General features: G+C 50.6%; 2 protein-coding genes across 2 annotated transcripts; both read right to left on the bottom strand.

The window, feature by feature from the left end:
* Positions 1-9,980: 9,980 nt before the first annotated feature.
* On the bottom strand, positions 9,981-19,620 carry LOC311368739 (glucosidase 2 subunit beta-like; the record flags this gene model as incomplete). Its single annotated transcript, XM_084487524.1, has 6 exons — positions 19,271-19,620; positions 18,755-18,871; positions 18,285-18,380; positions 17,092-17,149; positions 14,812-14,929; positions 9,981-10,241 (listed from the first exon to the last, which is right to left on the bottom strand). The coding sequence occupies exons 1-6, from the start codon at positions 19,356-19,358 to the stop codon at positions 9,981-9,983; spliced, it is 738 nt and encodes a 245-aa protein (XP_084343650.1). The 5' UTR covers positions 19,359-19,620.
* Positions 19,621-21,040: 1,420 nt separating this feature from the next.
* On the bottom strand, positions 21,041-22,832 carry LOC311368738 (doublesex- and mab-3-related transcription factor A2-like; the record flags this gene model as incomplete). The annotated part of the gene is made up of 2 exons (XM_084487523.1): positions 21,041-22,041; positions 22,343-22,832. The coding sequence occupies 2 exons, from the start codon at positions 22,830-22,832 to the stop codon at positions 21,041-21,043; spliced, it is 1,491 nt and encodes a 496-aa protein (XP_084343649.1).
* Positions 22,833-24,558: the final 1,726 nt, after the last annotated feature.

Here is a 24,558-nt window from a genome sequence, read left to right as displayed (position 1 = left end):
TTCAACACATGGATTCGAAAGCGAGGAAGCTGGTGTGGGGGTGGGAGGGTGAGGGGTGGGGGGGGGGTGAGGGTGAGGGGTGGGGGGGTGAGGGGGTGGGGGGGGGGGGGGTGAGGAGAAGCAGCAGGAATACGAGAATGCAGAGAATGGGAGAGGGAGAGAGTTTAGGGATGCATGAAGAGGAGGTGGTGGAGGAGGGGGGGGGGAGGGGGGGGGGGGAGGAGGAGGAGGGGAGGAGGGGGGGGGGAGGGAGGAGGAGGGATGCTGAAAAGGTGGTGGAGCTCCAAGACCGGTGCTTGGGCAATCAGGCAGTGAGTCAGTCATGCTGTGCAAGAACATTTGGTCTCCCTGTAGGGTGAGGGGAGAGAGGGAGGGAGGGAGGAGAGAGGGAGAGTAAAAGAGAGAGAGTAAGACAAAGAGCACGCGGTAGAGAGAAAGAGTAATAGAGAGAGAGTGAGTCAGAGAGATGGAGAGCGAAAGATAGAAGAGAGAGATCATGAGAGGGATAGAGCGAAGGAGAGAGTAAGAGCGCGAGAGAGAGCGATGGAGCGAGAGAGGAGAGAGAGAGAGAAGCTTGTCAGGGTCCAGAGTGCAATCAGGAGGCTTTGTGCCGTAACGGCTGCGTGACTAGTGATTTCCCTCTTCTTCTTCTTCTTCCTGCATATTCACTGGCAGATAAAAGGAGTAGGGTGGGGGAGGGAAAAAGTCCTAGTCCTCCTCCCTCCTCCTCCTCCTCCTCCTCCCACCTCTTCCTCCTCCCTCCTCCTCCTCCTCCTCCCACCTCTCCCTCCTCCCCCTTCCACCTCCTCCTCCTCTTCCTCCTCCCTCCTCCTCCTCCTCCTCTTCCTCTTCCTGCCACCTACTCCTCCCTCCTCCCTCCTCTTCCTCCTCTTCCTCCTGCACATGCCCCCCCCCCCCCCCCCCCCCCCCCCCCCCCCCCCCCCCCCCGGGGGCCATTCACCACGCAAACGGGAGGAAGTTCTCTTTCTCTGCGTTTTCTAAGCCATCGACCGGGCGCCGCCGGGGAGAGAGACGAAGAAGCGGACGAGCTGATTGGCCGCCGAGGCGGGGGGAGAAAAGCTCTTCACTTAATGCTAATTGCACATCCGCCGCAATTACCTTGCTGTACGTGATTGGGTAATTACAGTGGGGCTAATTGTGAAATGCGCCTTTCCCCCGCGTTCCGCGGAGCTGTTTACTAAAGGGGGGGGGGGACTTTAACTTTGAAAAGGACGCGGAGAAACCGCCGACCCCTACCCTGCAGATGGCTCGTGTTAGCGAGCGCAACCCTGTTTAGCGCTAGCATCCACGTGGAACGTGATGTCAATTGTTGTAGTTTATGCTTCTTCTGATGACACGTTTCAAGCCAGCACAGTTATGAACGGTTTCTTCTCCACACAGTGGACAACACCATAGAAGGTTTTATGCGTTTGTAGATCAGTTAAACACTACAAACATGGCCTCTTTGCCGTTTCCGCCAAAGCCAAGACAGACCAAAGGTCAACACTGTGAAGCGCTTTTATCCAAAGCGCTTTACAGTGTTGACTGACATTCACCCATTCATGCACACATTCACACACCGACGGCGGAGTCAGCCACGCAGGGCAACAGCCGGCTAGTCAGGAGCAGTCAGGGTGAGGGCGTCTCGCTCAGGGACACCTCGACACTCAGCGAGGAGGAACGGGTAAGAACACAAACTGTTCGAGAGACGCTTCGTGAATCACCTCCAGAACGCAAGCTTGTTAGCCTCGTCTCTCTGAATGAACCACGTGTTGAACATTTAGCACTCTCCGAGTCATAAGTAGCCGGAGACGACCACGCCACAAAGGATGGAATTAGTTTTTCATCAAACGCTAGCTCCACTTTGAGTGCCGTACACACGGCATCGCGTCCGCGTCCCCCCCCCGTTAGTGATAGCTTCTCTCTGTTTGGACGACGAACGATTTCTCCCGCCGCAACGCTAGACATTGGCAGCCCGACCAGCACTTTGCCCACCTCCGTCTCGTTCTCTCGCCCGCTCAATTCAAGAAGAGCTTTATTGGCACGGAACATAAGCGACGGTTACATTGTCAAAGCGGTTGGCGAAGTGTCAGCAGAGGGAAAGTTTTCTGTGAAAGGGTGTAATAAGAGGATAATATACCGGCGATGTATTTGTACAATATATAGGAGCGTAGACATGGGCGGGAGACAAAAGTTAAGAGGGAGAGAGCGAGAGAGAGAGAGCGACAGAGAGAGAGAAAGAGCGAGAGAGAGGGATAGAGAGACAGGGGAAAGTAAAAAGGGAGAGATAAGAGTAAAAAAGTACGGTTGAGAAGTAGAGAAGTAAGAGAGCGAAAAGGGGGGAACGTGGAAAATGAAGAGAGGAGAGGGAGAGGGAGGGAGACAGAGAGAGAGAGAGAAACACAGAGAGAGTGGGGGTGGGGTAGAGGACTAGAGGTTGGAGTCAACCACCTCCATGGACCGATGGCACATATAGTTGGCTGTGTTTACTAATGGACCCCATCGCTCACAGACAGCCCCGCGTTACCGCGGCGATGGCCGGGCGCTCGGCTCATAAAGGGGAACGCGGAGGAGAAAATGGATGACATCTCGCCAGCGGCGGACTGCGGACTCGCCGAAGCGACCGACGCGCAGACGTGTGTTTGTCCCAGTTTTTATTGGAGAGATTGCCTCGTGTTTAGACGCTTTATATAGTTTGATAGAGCGCTGTTTGTGCTGGCGCCGGTTGCTATCTCTCTAATGAACCCCGGTCTAGCGGTTTCCTCCGCTTTCCGATTGAAAACGTTGAGTTTGTGCAGTGGAGGCTGAGGGGAGGATGGATCGGAATGGAACAGGTATTGGCGGTTTTGTCTGTATATTACCCGGCGGACCGTGAGTCTTCAACAGCGCAGCCAGCGCACCTGAAAAAACTATCAGAGTCCGACGTCAGGAGATAAATGTGTTTCTGGAATCCCAATACGTCTCTAGTTGGTTTTTTTTTTGTTCTACCGCCACATAGCTTTCCTTGAAATATAAAGCAGAGTCTGACACTCTTGTTTTTTTTAAACACGTTATGAAGACTGGAGGTACGCAAGTCAGAATGCAAAGTGGCCGCTGTAGCATAATGCATGCCGACCCTATATTTGAATAGGTTCTCTGCTCCTGTACCCGTCAGAGTAGATGGACGAGACGCAGACACTGCAGTCTGTGGCAGAGATCCGTTCGTACACGTATATTGTGAATAGCGTTTGCATTTTGTATATGTTTGTCGTTTCTTGCAGCCCGCAATCAGGGGCAGACATGTCTGAAGGATGAAAAACTGTGAAATAATGTATGTTAATAATGTTATCGTGCATATTTCATGTCCCGTATATTTCCCTCTCTAAAATATTTACTAACGTTGACTAACATTAGTTAATCCAGTGAGAAGTATTATTATATAAATCTAACTAATACATAACTGTCATTTTAAATTAATTATTATCAATGCATTAACTAATGTTTACTCGTGGTTCATCAGTGTACGCTTATACCAAAGGGTTCCCCAAGATTCAAACTATACCCCTAACCTAAACGACAACCACCTAAGGAGAACCCATTCTTACGTGAGTGCATATCTATACTGATTTATACATAAGCATCCCCCAATGTTAAACTAATTGGGTTAGATAGAAGAAGCCCAAGAAAGGAACACAAAGTAGCCAGGTTATTAGATGTAGGAGACATTTAAACAGAAACAAGGGGGGGGGGGGGGGGGGGGGGTGGGGGTGGGAGGCGCTGCGGAGAGGAGTCTGGAATAATCAGGTCAACGGACGGCTTACGACTGAACTCTGGGAGACCTCAACTCAGGTGAACTCTGTTCCACGTGTAGCTGGGGACGAGAGAGAGAGAGAGAGAGAGAGGAGAGAGAGAGAGAGCTCTCTGTGAGAGAGAGATAGGAAGAGAGACAGGGAGAGGAGGAGAGAGAGAGAGAGAGAGAGAGAGAGAGAGGAAGAGAGTGGAGAGAGAGAGATACAGCCCAAACAGATCGAAACAAATATCGTTAGAAAGACGGAGAATAAGAGGAAAATACGAAAACCTTGGCGTGTGCTCTCTGAAGACACCGCCCTAGGGTGTGTGTGTGTGTGTGTGTGTGTGTGTGTGTGTGTGTGGGGGGGGGGGGAAGGAGAGGGGTAACCGTTCCATGTACCCGCACGACCCATGAACCACCACTGACTCTGCCACACACACACACACACACACACACACACACACACCACACACACACACACACACGCACACGCACACACGCACGTGCCTACTAGGGCGTTAGCGAGGCACGGCGTCCTCAGAGGGCCTCTTGATGTACCGCTATGGAGGACGCGGATGCGGTCGGGCGTTGCCACGACGATGAAAATTGATGGCTCTTCAGGGTTGAGCGGTCACGGTGTGCCGTGTTGACACTGCACCTTAGGGAACGCAGACGCTCGCGCTCGCGCGCATGTGTGTGTGTGTGTGTGCGTGCGTGTGTGCATACGTACGTACGTGCGCGTGATGTGTGTGCGTGCGTGCGTGCGTGATGTGTGTGTGCATGCGTGCGTGCACACACACGCAGATTAGCGCCGATTATCTCAGAGACCTGTGGCTCCCTCCCTGCCAGAGCCTGGAGGAAGAGACGGACAGTGTGTCCATCCAGCGGCTAGCTTCAGGAGCTAACGGAGCTCCACCGGTAGCATCCCTGCCCCCCCCTGTCTGGGCTCAGCGCCTGAAGCTGACGCGGCCCGCGTTAGCTCGTCGAAGGAGCCCAAAGGACTAGCCCAAGGAGATGCTAATCCAGAACGTAGTGGGCCCTGCTCGTTATCGGTGTGTGTGTGTGTGTGTGTGTGTGTGTGTGTGTCTAACACTCTAACACCATAACATATCCCCACTGGACCAGACCCCCCCCCAAACACCTCCCCGCACACACACACACACACACACACACACACACACACACACACACACACACACACACACACACACTACACACACACACACACAACACACACACACACACACAGAATGGGATCAACCACGATAACTCCCCCATCTTTTACATAGTTAGGGGCTTTTCATTAGGGGGCTCCTTTGCATGTTTAAAATGTTCAAAAGAGAACAAGTGAAGCGGTGTGGTGCGCGCGCACGTGTGTGTGTGTGTGTGTGTGCGCGCACAGAGTGTCTGCACGTGTAGTGTGTGTGTGTGTGTGTGTGTCTTTAATACAGTCACGGCTCATTAAATAGCAATAGGAAATGTGGCGCTGTAACACTGACGGGCAATATGTGTAATTGCTTAAGTACCATGTAGTTGCGCTTTCCAGAGGCAGAGCCCCACTACACAGAGCTGCCACTTCCTTTTCAAGGGCACCACGATAACTGGACCTCCATGGGACTGTGGTGATGGAAGCCCCAGGAAGACTGCAATCAGATCCATCATGCATCCGGATGGATGTTTGAATCACTTCTCTTAGCATCCAAAGACGCTTGATATGAAAACTGTACGTGAGGGAGAGTGAGTGAGGGAGAGAGAGGAAAAGGAGAGAAGGAGAGAGAGAGAGAGAGAGAGAGAGAGCAGAAAAGGGCGTAAGAGAGCAAGGTTTTGAAACTAAGCAAACCAAAACAGTGCCATATATCTGTTTGTTTCCTGGTTTGCACACAGCCATTTTGAGGAGGTCGATTTAGCTTTGAATGGACGACGCAATTGTTTAACGTTTTTGCCTCAAGCATAGGAAAAGATCCATATTCGGCGCAATGAGGGTGGGAGTGGAATGGCCGCCTCCCACTAGTCCACAATGTAAACCTCGTAATATCCAACCCTTCATGACTTTTCAGCTAAACAAAACTGTCAAACTGAGACCTACCAAAATACATAATACACAAACCTAATAACATGGAATACAATCGGGAAGACGGAATCACCAAAACGACCGAAGAGTCGACCTCAAATCTCAACGAGGTGAGCCGGAGCAGCCAACCAGAACACAGCCTCACAGTCACTCCCCTCACCAACAGCCAATGGGTGGCTCGGACATTTGTTTCTTGCATATTATCTACAGCGTCTTTAAGTGGCGTGAGTGGGTTTATGGGGCTTGTTAAGGCTGAATGCAGCCCTGTTATGAAGTGTGGAGGGGTAGGTGGTGCAGGGTATGTGCAATGTAAATGGTTATTGGACTGCATATAAATAGTGTTTTGCCTAACCAGTGGCCATTCCAAGCGCTTGACAGTTATTGGCGCCCATTCACCCATTCATACACACATTCACACAGTGTTTAGGGACCCCTCGACACTCGCTAGGAGCTAGGAGCTAGGAGCGTGCAAAGCGGGTACATTCATGTACCATGCACTGCTTTACAGTAAGGGTACATCATGCACCATGAATAATCTAGTTAATGCAGAATTAAGCATTATTATGGAGCATCAGCCTAGGGATTAGGGTTAGAGCTACATTATTAAACTGTGTGTGAATGATACCTTAGTTAACATGAACACCATGTTCAGTAGTCTCAACAACATCTCCTGAGCCACTGACGCACACTTTGGTGTAGTATAAGATAACACTAGATATAAGATATAACGCACTCAGAGTTCTTACATCTCCAACACTATTTCCACTTAACGTGGAAACATAACGTCACCCCCCCCCCCCCCCCACAACCCCGCTAACCAAACCACAAACAAGGAGTCTCAACAAACTTTAAGGCAAAGGTCAGAAGCGTAAAAAAAAATAAAGGATTTAAAACCCCAAATCAAAAACAGAACCCTGATGAAACTTGCAGTTTATCCCGCTGCCACTACGAAAACACGATCAAAAAGGGTCGGAGGATGATTTATTTAAACCGAGCAGGAGACAGAACAACACACCTCACTGTAAACACACGTCACCGCCGATGAAATCTGTTTCACTTTTCCCCCCGACAAACTCGCAGAAGCTCAGAGCCGCCACCGGCGAGAACGCAATCCAGAACGCAATCCATCACGCTGAATCCAACCCAAATTGAACGCTCGTGTATCATTTTGACTCATCTATAAAACTGATCGCCTTTCGCCCCCCCCCCCCCCACCGTTCCCAATCCTCTCAGAAGGCAGTGTGTGATGTTTAATTCCAGTAATGAAATTTTTAAAAACGTACATGACGACGTGCTTGATCGGCCCCCAGCGCAGCCCGCCCCCCCCCCCCTTCCCTGGGCAATACCGTTAACGGCCCGTAGGGGGGGCCGTTAGACGCTGTTGATTTACAACGCTGACGGATTCGATGCCGCTAACTCACTTTGGTCTGCGAGTCGATCAACGGCATGACGGCCCCCGAGTCGCAAGCGGGCAAATGAGAGGATGAAGAAATGAGAGGATGAAGAAATGAGAGGATGAAGAAATGTGAATCCCGAAGTCAAGCGTGCACCTGTAGAGGTGTACGACCCATGAACCACCGCTATCGCTCCCTCTCTCACACACACACACACACACACACACACACATAAGCATTTACTCACACACACACACACACACACACACACACAGGTACACACAAGCATTTACACAAACACAGGTACATAAGCATTTACTCACACACACACACACACACAGGTACACAACCATTTACACACACACACACACACATACGCACACACACACACACACACACACGCATACGCACACACACACACACACACACACACACACACACACACACACACACACCCCCCTAGTCCCCCTAGCGAGGCGTCCTCAGAGTCCTCTTGATGTACCACTATGGAGGACGGGATGCGGTCGGGGCGTTGCCACGACGATGAAAATTGATGGCTCTTCGGGGTTGAGCGGTCGCGGCGGCAGGGTTGACACCGCACACCGGGGAATGTGTGTGTGTGTGTGTGTGTGTGCGTGTGTGTGTGTGATTAGAGAAGGTCAGGTGACACCCCGCGGGGGAGCGTGATGGATGCCGCCGCCGCCGCCACCGCCGTCAACGACCTCATTTCCTGTTTGCCTTTTTGTTCAAAACTTTGGTAACACTTTATGATAAGGGTTCATCAATTAACAGTTAATCCATATTCGTTAATGGAGTTATAAGCGTTACCTAATAGTTTGTTAACAGGTAACGAACACGTGTCTAATTTGTACTAAACATGGTGTTCATGTTAACTACGGTATTCATTCATACATTATTTAATAACGTAGCTTTAACACTAACCCCTATGCGGACACTAGATCATAACGCTCGTTAACTTACGGCGTTAACTCGTGTTAATTCATAAATGGTAATTCTCATTTATATAGCGCTTTTAACCAAAGCGCTTTACAGTGTTGACTGACATTCACCCATTGATGCACACATTCACACACCGACGGCGGAGTCAGCCACGCAGGGCGACAGCCAGCTGGTCAGGAGCAGTCAGGGTGAGGGCGTCTCGCTCAGGGGACACACCACGACACTCAGCGAGGAGGAGGAGCCGGGGATCGAACCAGCAACCTTGCGGTTACCAGCCGACCCGCTCTACCTCCTGAGCTAATGCCGCCCCCTAATTCATGGTTCATTAACGTATCCCTGACCGGAGAGTGACACCTCAGCTTTCAGCGAGGCCTGGAAGGAGTGGGCAGTGTGACACTCCCGACACACCGCGCTGACGGTGAGGAACAGAGCGGGCAGGAACAAATACAGCCCGAGCAAGAACCCACCATGTCACCGACAGCGTTATTATTATGACGACGACGGACGAGACCCGGTCACATTCTGCAACGTTGATTCACTGAACTAATTATAGATGAGTATCACGGCGTGTGAATTAATTGGATTGTAAAATGCATTAGGTTTGCTCTTTGGATTTTCTCTGCACACGAACATGAGCCGCGTACAAAACATGTGAATCATTGCTGTGCTTAAAACTACGGTACAGTAGTACTGGAGGAAACGCCTTCAGTTTCAACGTTTCTGGAATAAAACATGTGAGCTGCATTTCTAAAAGCACTTTTCAGACTTTTTTCAGACACACACACACACCCCCACACACACAACCACACACACACTTCCTAGAATGCCTTGCTCAGAGACACTTAGGCAGGCGGAACAGAGTATTGAACCAGCAGTCCCTTTGGTGTTAAGACCTCCTCAGATGCACTAACTGCCAACAGACATGCAACCGCCCTGACCACTTCAATAATCTGCTCTTCTTCTGGTCTAAAAATGTATCTCCTGCTTTATCCTTCCTCCAGCACACAAACACATTTTAATATTAAAACATTCTAGAATTCCCCACACCACAGTGATCAAAGCACGGGTAATCCGCATCCTTGTGGACTTAACTGTTAATAACTTAACCGCCCCAGATTCCCATCCAATCCCAGTCTAACACACTGGTTACATGGTGGTCTTCAACCATGCTGTAGGCCCAATTCTAATCACGTAGCGCTGGATTTACCTGTAAGTCCCCAGCTCACTCACTATAAAGAGTGTTCAAAGTCACGCCGTATCCGAAGTCCTCTACTTACGATACGGCTGCATTCAGTTTGAACACAGAAGTCGGAAATTTCAACGGTAACCGCCACCTGAACTCGGATTTTCGACTCGGAAAGTCGGAAGAGCCTCACAACCACGTCCTCAAGATCCAAGATGGTGGCTCCGCACATGGACAGCAGTGAACTCTGTAGTTATATATTGTTTACTGCACCCTCTTTCTTATGTGTGTCATACGCACAGTACTGTCCAACTTCTATCCGTGGACGTTGCTGCCTGTATGCTCAAAACACCACATTAATGCGCACCTGTTACCAACTGGTATCGTGAACAATAGCTAACCTAGCTAACAATGGCTGACAATGGCTAACCATGCTAACATGGCTAACAATTGCTAACCATGGCTAACATTGGCTAACAACTGCTAACCATGGCTAACATCGGCTAACAATTGCTAACAATGGCTAACAACGGCTAACAACTGCTAACAACGGCTAACAACGGCTAACAATGGCTAACAACGGCTAACAACGGCTAACAATGGCTAACAACGGCTAACAATGGCTAACCCGGCTAGCACTGGTGTTGCTAACGCCTTCCCACTTGTCGTGCGTCCCCTGAACGTCAACCTCAGGGGGCCGGCCTCCCGCTGCTCACCTGCGTCGTCCGGGGCCCCTGGTGGCGGCGGCGCCGGGGCCCTCGGGCCCCCGGGGTCCCCGTACTCCCCCCTCCTCCTCCTGGCCCGGTGCTCCTCCAGCCTGACCTGGAGGTCCCAGGCCACCTTCTGCAGCTCCCTCAGCTGGCCCTGTGAGGAGGAGAGGGAGGAGAGAGGAGGAGAGGGAGGAGGAGAGGGAGGAGGTGAGAGGAGGAGGTGAGAGGAGGAGAGGAGGAGGAGGTGAGAGGAGGAGAGGGAGGAGGTGAGAGGAGGAGAGAGGAGGAGAGGGAGGAGGTGAGAGGAGGAGAGGAGGAGGAGGTGAGAGGAGGAGAGGGAGGAGGTGAGAGGAGGAGAGAGGAGGAGAGGGAGGAGGTGAGAGGAGGAAAGGGGGGAGGTGAGAGGAGGAGAGGGAGGAGGAGAGGGAGGAGGTGAGAGGAGGAGAGGGAGGAGGTGAGAGGAGGAGAGAGGAGGAGAGGGAGGAGGTGAGAGGAGGAGAGGGAGGAGGAGAGAGGAGGCAAGGGAGGAGGAGAGGGAGGAGGTGAGAGGAGGAGAGGAGGAGGAGGTGAGAGGAGGAGAGGGGGAGGAGGTGAGAGGAGGAGAGGGAGGAGGTGAGAGGAGGAGAGAGGAGGAGAGGGAGGAGGTGAGAGGAGGAAAGGGAGGAGGAGAGAGGAGGAGAGGGAGGATGAGAGAGGAGGAGAGAGAGGAGGAGAGCGAGGAGGTGAGAGGAGGAGAGGGAGGAGGTGAGAGGAGGAGAGGGAGGAGGTGAGAGGAGGAGAGGGAGGAGGAGAGAGGAGGAGAGGGAGGAGGTGAGAGGAGGAGAGGGAGGAGGTGAGAGGAGATGACAGGAGGAGGTGTGAGGAGGAGATGGGGGGAGGAGAGGAGGAGGGGTGAGGAGGAGGGGTGAGGAGGAGAGGGAGGAGGAGAGGGAGGAGGTGAGAGGAGGAGGGAGGAGGAGAGAGGAGAGGGAGGAGAGGGAGGAGGTGAGAGGAGGAGAGGGAGGAGGAGAGAGGAGGAGAGGGAGGAGGAGAGGGAGGAGGTGAGAGGAGGAGAGGGAGGAGGTGAGGAGGAGAGGGAGGAGGAGAGGGAGGAGGTGAGAGGAGAGGGAGGAGGTGAGAGGAGGAGAGGGAGGAGGTGAGGAGGAGAGGGAGGAGGTGAGAGGAGGAGAGGGAGGAGGTGAGAGGAGGAGGAGGTGAGAGGGAGGGATAAGGGGGGAGGTGAGAGGAGGTGAGGGAGGTGGTGAGAGGAGGTGACAGGAGGAGGTGAGGAGGAGTTGGTGAGGAGTGGAGGAGGTGTTGAGGAGGAGGAGGGGAAACATAGGAGTCATTGGAATCAGTGGAGTCCAAATGAATGCATGTGGATGCTTTTATAACCATTTATTTTTTCCTCTCTCCTTCTCGTATACATATATATATATATATATATATATATATATATGGCATGTTCAATACTACACACTAGATTGTGTGTGTTTGTGTGTATATGCGTGCTACTTAATCGATATTTATCACACTGTCCACAGATCAGTCCGTTTGTACATAATACAGCATACAACTCATGCGGTCTTCTTCCAATTTGCAGGGCCGGTGCACCTTAACAACCCGATAAAGTCTATTTTTATCTCTCTTCACCTGAATGTCCAAGGACGACACTGTGGGCGCCTGGACATCTCCACCATAGGGGGCCCCTCGAGAAATACAATGCTGCTAGGGGTGGAAAGTCTCTCTTTCCTGTCTCTGCATTCTCTCTCTCTCTCTCCCTCTCCCTCTCTCCCTCCCTCTCTCGCTCTCTCTCCAAGACAGTATGTACCTCAATGCTTAGATTCAGCGAACAACTAGCCCTCTAACACTCCACTGGCCGAGACATCACTGAAATAAAAACAAATCAGTCGTGTGTTTCAACGGACCGTCACACACACACACATCGATATCAACCCCGCTGCCGCCGCGCTTCATGACACACTGCGGTCCTATAGGCTCGATTTAACATTGCTTGCATCAGTGGCCGTTGCCGTGGTACCAGAAACGACGGCCGCTGACCTGGCGTCCTTCCTCGCCTTTGTGTGTGCGTGTGCATGTCCGTGTGTGTGCGTTCGTGTGTGTATGCATGTGTGTGTTTGTGTGCTTATGCGTTTGTGTGCGGATGCACGTGTGCGTGTGTGTGTGTCTGTACGTGTGTGTGTGTACGTGTGCGTGTGTGCGTGCGTGTGTGTGTGTGTGAGCATGTGTGTGTGTGTGTGTAAAGCTGTCACTAGAGTCTTTAAATCTCCCTGCAGAGAATTTCTCATTAATAATGGAGCCTGCAGTAATATAGTTGGCTGTAGTCTGATAGGGATGGTTAGCTTTCTGGGGCTCGCAACTTGCCGAGCCACATTCGATTTGCTGGAATGCGTTATTGGGAAGGGAGAGGGGGAGAGGGGGAGGGGGGGGAGGGGGGCGGGGGGGTGAGGAGAGAACGCTTTCGATCGCGTACCAGAGAGTGCACATTGGGTTGAAATGTTGTTATTGCTCGCTGTCTCTTTTCTCTAACCTTTCGAACCTGAAACTATCCCAGGCTTAGTCGCTCAACGCGGTTTGTGAACCACGCGTGTGCAAAGGGAGCCGCGATGGAGAAGGTGGACTCATCTTCATCACGGCCCACCGTGTCATGTCGTCATGGCGACATGACGACCTCGGGGTCGGGGGTCTTCCCCCTCGCGGCCGTAGTGCAGTGTGAACGACGGGAATACGAACCGCGTGAACTCTGAGACGACAGAGCGCCAGGCAACGGGAGTAAAGCGCAGACGACTCGTTAGCCCGTCCCGTCGCCAGGGCGACGCAACGTTTGGCGAGAGGCTAATTATGCAAATAGCGCCCGGGGAGGTTTGTTCGCCGAGCAGAGCCAATCACGGTCCGGGGCCAACAGACGCTTTAGCAAGTTGGGGGGAAATACTAATCTGGAACACCCTGGCGACGGCCTGTCGTCATGGCGGAGCGCCAGACGATGACATCATCGCCGCCGCCGCCCTGATCGGTGACATCACCGCCGCCATCGTGGGTGACATCACCGCCGCCGCCGCCGCGACAGATGACGCGGCGCTCCGAAACCCAGAAGTGTCGAAAACTTTCCCGCTACTTTTCCCCGGCAGCGGGCGACCTTAAGAACAACTTATTTATAGAGTTCTGCTTTTCTTCAGCACTTGTCGAACACTGTTACTCAGGCCAGCGGACAAGGGAGGGAGGGGGGGGGGGGGGGGAGGGAGGGAGGGAGGAGGGCGGTAACCCGGGCGTGTCAACGCAGACACATTGGGAACGGAGGTCGCGTCACAGCCTCAGCCTGGTTCTGCCAAGCCGCCCCCTGCAGGGGGGGGGACACACAGACGTCTCTACACAGACGGTGTCAGACCGGGAGAGGCCCACAGCGGGGTACTCATGCCCGGGGAGGATGGAGAGTCAGGCACGGGAGGAGGACTCATGACCAGGGGATCGTACAATGGTAAAGCCGGGTCGGACCGAAGACTTTGATGCAAATCACAGTATGGCTTTAAGTGTTCCCACTTTTAAGCACCCACTTTAAAAGTTGGGTACGTCTTTTTTTTCCGATTTTGCACCATGAATAGCGATGCATATAGGAGGACGGTATAGATACGAGTCTATAGATGGTATCTAAACGGCAAATGCCGTGGTACAGAAGCAGCGACCGTTTTTAAAATGCAAAGAAACACATTTGCATGACCATTAGCTCCCGGACACTAAAAGCTTCCCGATTAATTCCCCTAACCTAAATCATTTCTCTCCTACCTGGCTGTATCCCATGACCCGCACCGCAAGCATTATCGACAAACCGCCCTTAATCAAGCACAGGGCACTAAAAACAACGGACGGGGGCATTGCATTTCAAAATAAAAGTCCACAGACAGACAGAGGGGTCGGGTAGCGTTGCAGTGGACAGCGTTAGCACAGCGGTGCGATGGATCTCAGGTAACCACGCGGCAACTTTTAGAGAGAGAGAGAATAATGTTGCAGTTGCAATACTTTGTGTAGCGTTGTGTGTGCGTGCGACGCACAACTTCGTCTGAGGCCGTTAACGAAAACTGGCATTGAGTGGGTGTGTGTTTGTGTACATGTGCGCGCGTGTGTGTGTGTGTGTCTGTCAGTGTGTGTGTGTGCGTGTTTCAGGTTCTCTTTTGTTTTAAATAACTATGTATATTTGCATCATTGTCAGTAATGCAAAGAGTAATGCCCGGCGTTCCCCACTCCGAAGGCTCGGGCGCGTCTTCCCACATGAAAGGCGTTTATGTATAGAATCCATAGCGGCGGAGGACAGGAACGCCGACAGCTGCGACAAGGGGGCTGAGTTGATGGCTATTGTGCATCTTTGTGACATCTTGTCACTTTTTAACAGCATATAACTCAGAGAGAGAGAGCGAGAGAGCGAGAGAGAGAAAGAGAGAGAGAGAGAGAGGGAAGAAGGAGAGAGAGAGAACGAAGAAGGAGAGAGAGAGAGAAAACCATACAAAAGACAGAAAACAAATGTCAAAAAGAGAGCGCAATTGTGTGTGTGCTTGCGTGTAAATGTGTGCGTGCGCACGTACACACACATGCGCACGTACACGCACATGTGCGCGCAGGGCTCATTAGTGACCGGGAGGCCGGCCCCACGCTAAAAGTTAGCCGGCGGCGGTGGCGGCGGCGGTGGCGGCGGCGGTGGCGGTGGCGGCGGCGGCGGCGGCGGCGCTGTGTACCTGCTTCTCCCTCCAGAGCAGCACCCCCTCCTGGATCAGCTGCTGCCGCAGACGCAGGCCCTCGTCCAGCGCCCTCATCTGGTCCTCCACCGCCGCACGCTCCCTCTGCCCCAGACCCCTGGAGGGGGAGGGGGGGAGGGAGGGAGGGAGGGGGGGGGGAAGAGAGGGGGGGGAGAGAGGGAGGGGGGGGGGAAGAGGGAGAGAGGGAGAGTCAGAGGGGGGAGAGGGAGAGGCATCGAGTTGGAGGGAAGGAGAGAGAGAGAGAAATGGAGCCAGAGGGAAAGAGACACATAGTCAGCAGGAGAGAGAGAGAAATTAAGAGAGAGGGCGAAATGTAGACAGGGAGAAAGAGAGAAAGAGAGAAAGAGAGAGAGAGCGAAGGCATTTCCATCACTGCAAGAAGTCGAGAGGCCCAGTCCGCCCAATTTAATCTTGTACACCCCCATCACACACACACACACACACACACACACACACACACACACCTCACTTTGGTCCTCCCAATGCACTGGGAACCCAAATGGAAAAGAGTAAATAAAATAGGAGGATAGGGTGGTGATGGCTGAGATGGAAAGTGTGGATGCTTGTGAAAATGTGTGTGCGTGTGTGTGTGTGTGTGTGTGTGTGTGTGTGTGTGTGTGTGTGTGTGTGTGTGTGTGTCCTAATGATTACTACAGGTTTATGGCTGGTGGCTCACGGGCATCTCAACGAAGACATTAATGGGTAAACGCATAGATGAACCCGTATCCTGTCGGAAAGACCAGCCGTGGCGAAAAATCCATGTCTGTCTACTTTGCCCTGAGGCCTTTATTGGCAAATTACAGTAAATAACAGAAATGTCCTCAGGAAAACTTTCATGAATATTATTATCAACTATTCCTGTGTGACCAGCCATTAAGATTCACACTACGGTTTACTATGAATTCTACCAATAAGATAAGATCAACTATTTGAATCCCAGGCCAGAAATGTGTGATGATAATCCTGTGAACAGTTAAAGTTTGCTGTCCCTGTTGAACGCCATCACTCTGACGAGAAGCCTAGCGTGTTTGTTTTCTAGCATGAAGATATTGTGCCCCCTTGTGGCGTCGCAGTAGAATTGCAGCCATGTCGGACTAACAATCACTGATGGCCAGCAGCCCACGTTTCAATGTATCTTAAAGTAATATTCAAGGTTATGATGAAGTTATTATTCAGTCAGGTCGTAGAATGTATGATTTTCACAATTTCAAAATCATACCAAGGTGAAATCTATTCAAATCTTATGCAACACACGCGCCGCGCCTTTGTAATGAGTTACAGAGGATGAATCATCTCAATTTAATGTGAGAATAATATGTGACAGATCTAATCCCAAACGCAAATGAGGAACAGGCCCTTTGCTCTGTCTGTGTAATCTTTTGTAAGCATTAACGTTAACGTCCAATAATGACACCCACAGGAGTACAGTAGTTCATTTTTTAGATACAGGTCGTTCAAGAGCAAGTAGGGGCTAGGCATACAGCTCCAGGATGCCTAGGTAGACGGTGAAGTGGTCAAAGTAGTAATAGTAGTAATATTGGTAGTTGTAGTGGTAGTAGTAGTATACTAGTAGAAGTAGAAGCAGTATTAGTTTATAGTAGTAGTAGTAGTAGCAGCTATAGTAGTAGTTTATAGTAGTAGTTGGAGTTTATAGTAGCAGTAGTAGTAGTAATAGAGGTAGTAGTAGTAGTAGTAGTAGTAGTAGTAGTAGTAGCTGTACTAGTAATTGTAGTAGTAGTAATTTATAGTAGTAGCAGAAGTAGTAGCAGTAGTAGTAGTAATAGTAGTAGTAGTAGTAGTAATAGTTGTAATAGTAGTAGTAGTAGTAGTAGTAGTCATAGATTAAAGGACATTCTGTGAGTATATACTTAACAATAACCTGGATATATTTGTAGTCATTAATAGAATATATTTACTTGAGGATAAACCAATTAGTTATTAGTCTCCTATGTTCATTTGTGGTTGAAGATATACAGGTTATAATGCCAAGACTTACCGGTTAAAGCGTGACTTGGATACAAAATGCAAGAGAACAATTGAAGATAGAACCAAACAGTATTTAGCATACTTAAGTTTCATTAACTGTATCGGATTGTCATTCGTAAGCGGCCTTCCTTTGACAAATAAACGATTACGAGCCGGCTTTCAAATGAAAGCCCCTCACTGACACTGGCTTGTGTTTGAGGATCTCACCTGAACAGTGCACATTAAAAGTGAAGGAGCTGTGCCCAACAAACGACTCAACCAGAGAGTACTGACCTGCATGTGTTCAGGCAGCGCGCGGGGCTGTTGTACTCATCGGAGGCATCGCAGCAATCTGACAGAGAGGACGGTGGCAGAGTCACGTACCACAGGACAGAGAGGGGAGTTCAAAACACAGCTCATGATGGTTCAGATGGAACTGAGTCTTACAATGACAAGGTGCATAAGAGAATAAAATGTACTATGATTAATTTGATATGGATATCAACTGACGTTGTTTGGATTTTTTGATCAACCAGGTAAGCTAAAGTGTGATCAGAGTGGAAGTGGTTTCTGCCACACAGATTGTGTGATAAAAATACACGTGAATAATATGAATGGCTCTTTAAAAGCAGTTGGGTTAATACCCTAAAGTGGAGTCGATGAATAATTAAAAAAAGCTAAAGATTAAAAATAAATAAACATGGGCCTACTTTGGTTTAAATTACTTTACTTTTTTGGCTCAAACACCCAGAGAAACAGAGTTGTGGATGAGGCTGGGTGCCAGTTCACCTCATGGACTGGCTATAAACTATCCCTCGCCGTCTCCATGCATTTAACTTGCATTGTTGGACCGCAACTCCCAGAATTCCCTAAACATTGTCCAATACCATGGATGGACATAATCAACAAAAAGCTGCTTGTGGCAGTCATTGGCGCAGCACCAGTACCAACAGCGACCAATCACACCGGACATAGTCTCACAAATCAGACTTAATATCTAAAGTCATATCTAACCAATGGTGTTGCTGGAGGCGGGAATCTATAAGTGCTTAATTGGCACGCACAAACGTGGCCAGCAGTAACACACTGTAGACTGGAAAGTGTAGAAATATACTTAATCAAATCCACTTCCGAACGCCTCAACCACTCACGCAAATTAGTTTTCTTTGGTAGAATATGAAACAATAATAAAACAACATGAAACTCTGGGATGAAACAAGGCGTAACTCTGCCCATTGCACTTTGGTTCTGCAAGGAGTGCTGCTATCACATAGTAGTACTGCTGGATCCAAAATGACCCACCAAGTAGCCTACTTCGCTCGACAGTCTTCTAATGTTTAAGTGCCGATCAAAAAGCCATCCATAATATCTTTGTCTACGAGCCAACGTGTGTGTGTGTGTGTGTGTGTGTGTGTGTGTGTGTGTGTGTGTGTGTGCTGTAGATGACACCGGGCAGTGTAACAGAGGGTGACCAGAGAAGGCCTTACCACAGATCCCATCGTTGACCCGGGAGGAGGGGATGTACTGGGGGTGGAAGCCCAGGTTGATGCAGTAGAATCTGCCGTTGGGACACGCGGCCGTGCCTGGGAGAACCACCCACGTGGAGGTCATGTTATAACACACGACCACCACACAAACCATTGTTATAAACGACGATACCGTTCGTGGGCCATGTTTGAATCTCATCATCTCTGATTTCATACACTACACATTGTGGTTCTTTGCTTAAAAAAAAATAAGTACACTATTGCCCCGCAAGTCATACGAAGGCCATTTATGTGGACAAAACATATGCATCTACCATGTTTCATACATAATAACGTAGAATAACACATTAATAACACATTAAAAAGGTACAAGCGATGCCTTTTGGAGAGCCACATTTTATAGACTCAACTACAATCGTGGGGACCTCACTCAGCACCGTCCAGCCCCCCGAAACCTCCACACGTCTCACCTGGCTCATCCGAACCATCGTCGCAGTCGCAGTAGTCGTCGTTGACCTGCTCGAAGAGGATCATCTTGGAGCCATCGATGCACAGGAACGACTTTCTCTCCCTGTAGAAGCGCTTATCTGCGGGGAGAGAAACACACAGCGTGTGTGACTCACCACACACACACACACACGGACGGACGTCGGGGCTGTCGCACCGCAAGCCCAACGTGGCTCATCACTAATGCAGCTCCATGGCATTCCTCAACAGGGATTCATAAATAAATAGGCGCGATGCACCGCGTGCCTTTAAAAACATGAATCAATACTTGTACTTATGTATACCAGAGCACATGTAGTATGCATACAGGGATGATTATTGATGACCCATGCTTTTACGATCCGTGTTATGCAGAATGTTGACGTAGTGGCATGCAATGCATATACACCGTGAGATGATTCTGAGCAGGCACATTCTCCTCCATGTACAAGATGTTTCACAGCAGTCACACAGGACCCGTGTCGCGACACCACACTTACAGGACAGAGATATCCCTCTGATTTTCCGGGCGTCAACGCAAAGGGACGGCAGGGCACAAGCGAGGACCACAAGGATGCAAGACCGCATGTCAAGAGCATTGAGCCCCCAGAAAACGAGGTGACGTGCGTGTGTATGTGTGTGTGTGTGTGTGTGTGTGTGTGTGTGTGTGTGTGTGTGGGTGGGTGGGTGTGGGTGGGTGTCAGTGTGTGTTTATGTGCATGTGTGTATGTGTGTGTGTGTGCGTGTGTGTGTATGTATGTATGTGTGGTTTTGTTTAGATGTTCTGGACACTTTATTCACTCAGCGTGTTGGGGTTTGTAACGCTGCCAGTCCAGCGTCCACCTCGGCGTCTTCCTGAAACACGCCGTCACGTGATGTCGGGTCACGTGACCATGGGATTCTTTCCACCAATTGAGGAGAGGCGCGTTCGCCTATCTAAACATGTCAAAAAGCTGGATATAATAATTTAATTTAATTTAATTTAATTTAATAAACCTGTCTCATGTAGCGTTTTTACGAAGGTTTACCATACTATAAAATACATAGTAAATAATAACTAATAATTATTAATAATAATAATAATAAATAAATAAGTAATAAATCATAAAATCTTTCCGTTGATGTGTACAGGGCTGACTGGATCCACAAACCACGTGTTATTTGCAGTCGTGTTTCAGCTCTCCACTAAACAGCCTTGTGGCTGTGCTGTTATGTCAGCATATGAGAGCAGAGGAAGATGTAGTAGTTCAGTGTTTAACACCGGGGAGGCTGACCACCTGGTCGTCAGAGATAGGACAGACCAGGACGCTAGGGGACAGTATAGTAAACGCAATCTAAGCTGCAATTTATCTGCAGGGTGTCATAAAACGTAATTTAAGTCTATAGGCTGTTAACTACTACAGCCCGTCGTGTTCATTATTATGCATTCGTTTAAAAGTTTATGTATCGTATATTCGTTGAGTGCCCTTATTAAATCATCAGCACATATTTATTCGCTGATATTCTTGTATGGAAGAATTATAACCTTTTTTTTCGTCAAACCCGAAAATATTCTAGTGTAAACATTTACAAATGTGAAATCCTTGAGGACCAGAGTGAACGCAAACATCACGCAGTCCTGGAAAGCATGGACACCATGGAAACAGACTCTACTCACAACTCTTCATGTCTTCCATCGATTTAGACCGATGGATTTGTTACTGTCTTTATTTTTAACGCCGACTATGTACGATCTGAAACCAAACAGGACTGGACTGGAACCCAGTGTGAGCCTTATTCAATCACTCGCCCTCGCTAAAATGTCCCTCCAGTCACTCACTGATCCTCATTATCAACAGCAACATTTATAAGATCTGGTGTCCCATTATTAAAATGTGTAGCAAGTGTGCAGTATTGTACTAGTATTAGGAGTGTCCGCGATTTATTTGACATAGGAGGGCCGCTTCTAAATGGTTTCCTAATTAAATTAAGTTTCTCCGTTGCAGAATATTTAGTGCCTCTAAAAAAGTAATGAAATCTGCCTTATCTCAAAAATGTTATCAACCCAGCATTTTTCATTTTCAGCATTTGTAGGCGCGCTTTCCAGTGCAGGATACAACAAATTAAATATAACAGAAGATGGAAGTCGTTTAAAAAACATTTTATTATCAGTAAAAAAAACTTTACACAATGTACAAAAATAGATACTTTTCTGTTATTTTTAAGCACTTTCAAGGCACCCATTATTGAGCTCATTTCTCGACCTAAAACCACCTCCTGCGCTGCGGTCTCTACAGCTGCTTCTCGTGGTTGGGATGGAGGCTGTACGGGCTGCACAGAGACCCTTTACTCTGCAGGTACAAATCTCGAATCACGCCCGGGAGAGAGTAGTCCTGGGGCGGCCGCAGCGCCGGGAAGCCGGCCATCCCTCCGGACGTCACGTAGGGCGACATGAAGCTGGCTAGACCTCCGCCACCGCCGCCACCTGCACCACCACCACCCGCCGACGAGTAGGCCAGGCGCAGCGGGCTGATGCCAAATCGAGGGCCAAGGCCGTAGAGGCCTTCCGCCACGGACGTCACGCACGGCGGCGCGTGCAGCGGGGAGAAGGCCGACTTGCTGGTCCCCACGAGGGTGGGCCTTCCCTGGGCCAGCGCCCCCGTTGCAAGACCGAAACCGGGTCTGAAGTGGAACGCGTGGTGGTGGTGGTGGGGGTGGGGGTGGGGGTGGTGGTGGTGGTGGGGCGCGTCGGCCAGCCCGCCGTCCTTGGCGCCCTGCAGGAGCAGCTCGATGGCCCGCACCAGGTCGCCGCCACACGTCCTCACCGCCGCCTCCAGCGCGTCCCGCTTCTCCCGCGGGAAGATCCGGCTCATGACGTCGGCGGGGTCGTGGCGGCGGTCGATGGCGGCGGCGGTGGTGATGGTGGCGGCGGTGGCGGTCGGGGAGGCGCTGACCTCCTCCAGGCCACGGCGTACCGGGGACCCCTTGGGCTTCTCCGGGGCGTCATCGCTCCCGGACTCCGGGTCGGAGAAGGACACGAGGGAGCCGGGGGGGCTGGGCGTCGGCGAGGGGTGGTCCGACAGGCGGTCGCCGCAGCAGGACGGCGGCGAGCGGCGGTCGCCGTCGTCGCTCTCGGGGAGGAGGAGCGCCGCCGGGCTCGTGCGCCTCTCCCCCGCCCCCCCCGGGGACGTCCCGCCGCGGGGGCGCAGGGGCGACGGCGGGGCCTGGTGGTGTGTGAAGAGCGAGCGGGCCATGAAGCCGCTGTAGAAGTTGTACTTGCTCAGCTGGTCTCCTGCGATGGAAGAAGGAAGGAATGGCGATCGTTAGGTGGAGTTGGAGTTGGACAAAGTTATATACTTGGTAATGGTGTAACAGCCCTATGTTTCCTCTTTGGTCTGATTGATTATTGTTATTATTTGGTTATTATTATTATTTGTTTATTAATTAAGATGACACTCAGTTTGGGACCACAACCGAGTAAACGCGAGGATTGTGCTCTGCGTTTTTTCAGGTCAATCTGGAAACGTGGCCAACATTTAAAACGCGCACTATAAAGCTTAATAAGAACCATGGGCTTTATTTCAACAACTCACCGTCATGTTGATGAGCGGATCCGAGGACGTCAAATCCCGCGTCCCGAGTTTTGGAGTTGTTATTCTCCGTGGACAGCCCGGTAGAAAAGGGCAAACCGGTTGTTTCTCCCGCTCCTCCGGGGCCCCCGGGGCCCGTGTACAGCAGCTGGAGCTCCCGCGCCTCGCTCTCCTCCTGCGCCTGCTGCCGCCTCAGCGCCACCTGCGCGGCCATCACGCGCTGCCGCTCCGCGATCAGCGTGCACTTGGCGCACGCGCAGTCCCTCCAGCGGCAGAAGCGCTTGTGGCCCTTGAGCGCAGAAACCACGCCGTGGTTCCGGCACCGTGCGCATTTCGGCGTGCGCGGGTAGCCCCTCTCCAGCACCGGGTTCCCGCACGCAGCGGACGCGGCGGCGCGGAGGAAGAGCGGGGGCGCGCGAAACAAGGACGCGCCGACCGATAGAGACGACGCGGAGTGGCCGTGGAGTCCGAGCGGTCTGCTGCTGCTCTCCATGGCGCGTCGTGGTGACACCAGAAACCCCAGAAAGTTAAGAGTTAAGTGAAGTGATTCAGGTGAGTGGACCTTCTGCTGGCTGGTGGGGTTGTCAACTAATCACAACTGCCACTGAACTCCCGCCCTTTAAAGTGTCCTCCTCGCTATGGGGTGAAACGCAATACCGCTGCTGCCGCGCCCTCTTTCCGCTCCAGCGCCCTCCTTTACCCTATCATGCGTGGGGCCCTGCGAGCAGGAGGCAGGACGCAGGAATTAACGCGGTCGTCGTTTAGAGAAGCGGTCGTCAGGTGCTCTGATAAGTAGGCACGTTGTGGACGTTACATCCCGAGGAGGACGCGTTCAAGTCATTGACGAATTGTCAGTCGATCTATCGGCGCTGTTTTGCCAACTTTTTTTTGGATTCAAAGAGTAATTACCTGTTGCTGTTGTGTTTTATTTTTTTGGACAATTTGAAAGGTTTTAACAAAGGGAGATGGGGAGAGTGGGGGGTCTGGGGAGGGTGGGGGGGGGTTTCCACACAGCCCCAGGCCTACGTTAATAAGAGTCCTCGGTTGGTGAATATTCACCATTGACACGGTCTTAACACAACAAGGGCTTTGCAGACTCAGACACAAAGCAACAGGTAATTAGCTACCTGGTTATTCCGTTGAATAAATTAGTGGGGGACAAAAGAGCCATCTGTCAACAAACACAGCGAACGATGACTGAGGCGGCTAATCACACCTTGTCACATGTTTCAGTCGTCCTCCTTCAGCCAAGACAAAAAAGATCTGGTTACATGGAGGAGTTGGCTTTGCCGTTATTGCTCACACACACGCACGCACGCACGCACGCACACACACACACACACACAGACACAGACACACACACACACACACACACACACATACATATGCATGTGTTTATGTATCTGTTGTTTTTGTTTTTTCCTTTTATGTTGTATGTCTTGCTATTGGGTCTAGAGCCTGTAATAAAGTTTATATATATATACATACACACACTCACGCTTCCACAGACACACACCCACACTTACACACACACATACATGCATACACACACACACACACGCACACACAAAACAATAAAACAGAATGTATGAAACGCTCCAACCAATCACCAATGGCGACGTGACTTCTTACTTAAACAATGTGAGTGTCCTGGAAACGTGTGTGTGAGGGCGTTTGTTCACACAATCCATGTGTCACATTAACAGGGAAGCAAACCCAATTGTTCCTCATTCTCTCTTTGTGTACGTGTGTGTGTGTGTGTGTGCGTGTGTGTGTGTGTAACCCTACACACACACACACACACATACACAAACACACACACAAAAGGTAAAAAGCCCCAAAATTAGAATAGCCTATTGTTCTCCCATCTGTGAATAAGTAGTAAGTAAGTACATAATCTTATTTTAGCCATCCCAGAGTGTGTGTGTGTGTGTGTGTGTGTGTGTGTGTGTGTGTGTGCGAGCGTGCGTGCGTGCGTGTGACAGTGTATGCGTGCATGTGCATGTGTATGCGTGTGTGTGTGTGTTTGTTCGCATGTGTGTATATGTGTGTGTGTGTGTGTGTGTGCGTGCATGCGTGCATGTGTATGCGTGCGTGTGTGTTTGTGCGACAGTGTATATGTGTGTGTTTGTGTGTGTGTGTGTGTGTGTCGCTACACGATCGAACAGGTTACGCAAACCCATGCTGATAATATCACCCCCAAAAAACGTCAACATGAA

Source organism: Micromesistius poutassou (assembly GCF_964030765.1).
Source record: "Micromesistius poutassou genome assembly, chromosome: 23".
In the NCBI taxonomy this organism is placed as follows: Eukaryota; Metazoa; Chordata; class Actinopteri; order Gadiformes; family Gadidae; genus Micromesistius; species Micromesistius poutassou.
Note: the sequence above shows the minus strand (reverse complement) of the source record. Positions and strands in the feature narration are given on the sequence as shown.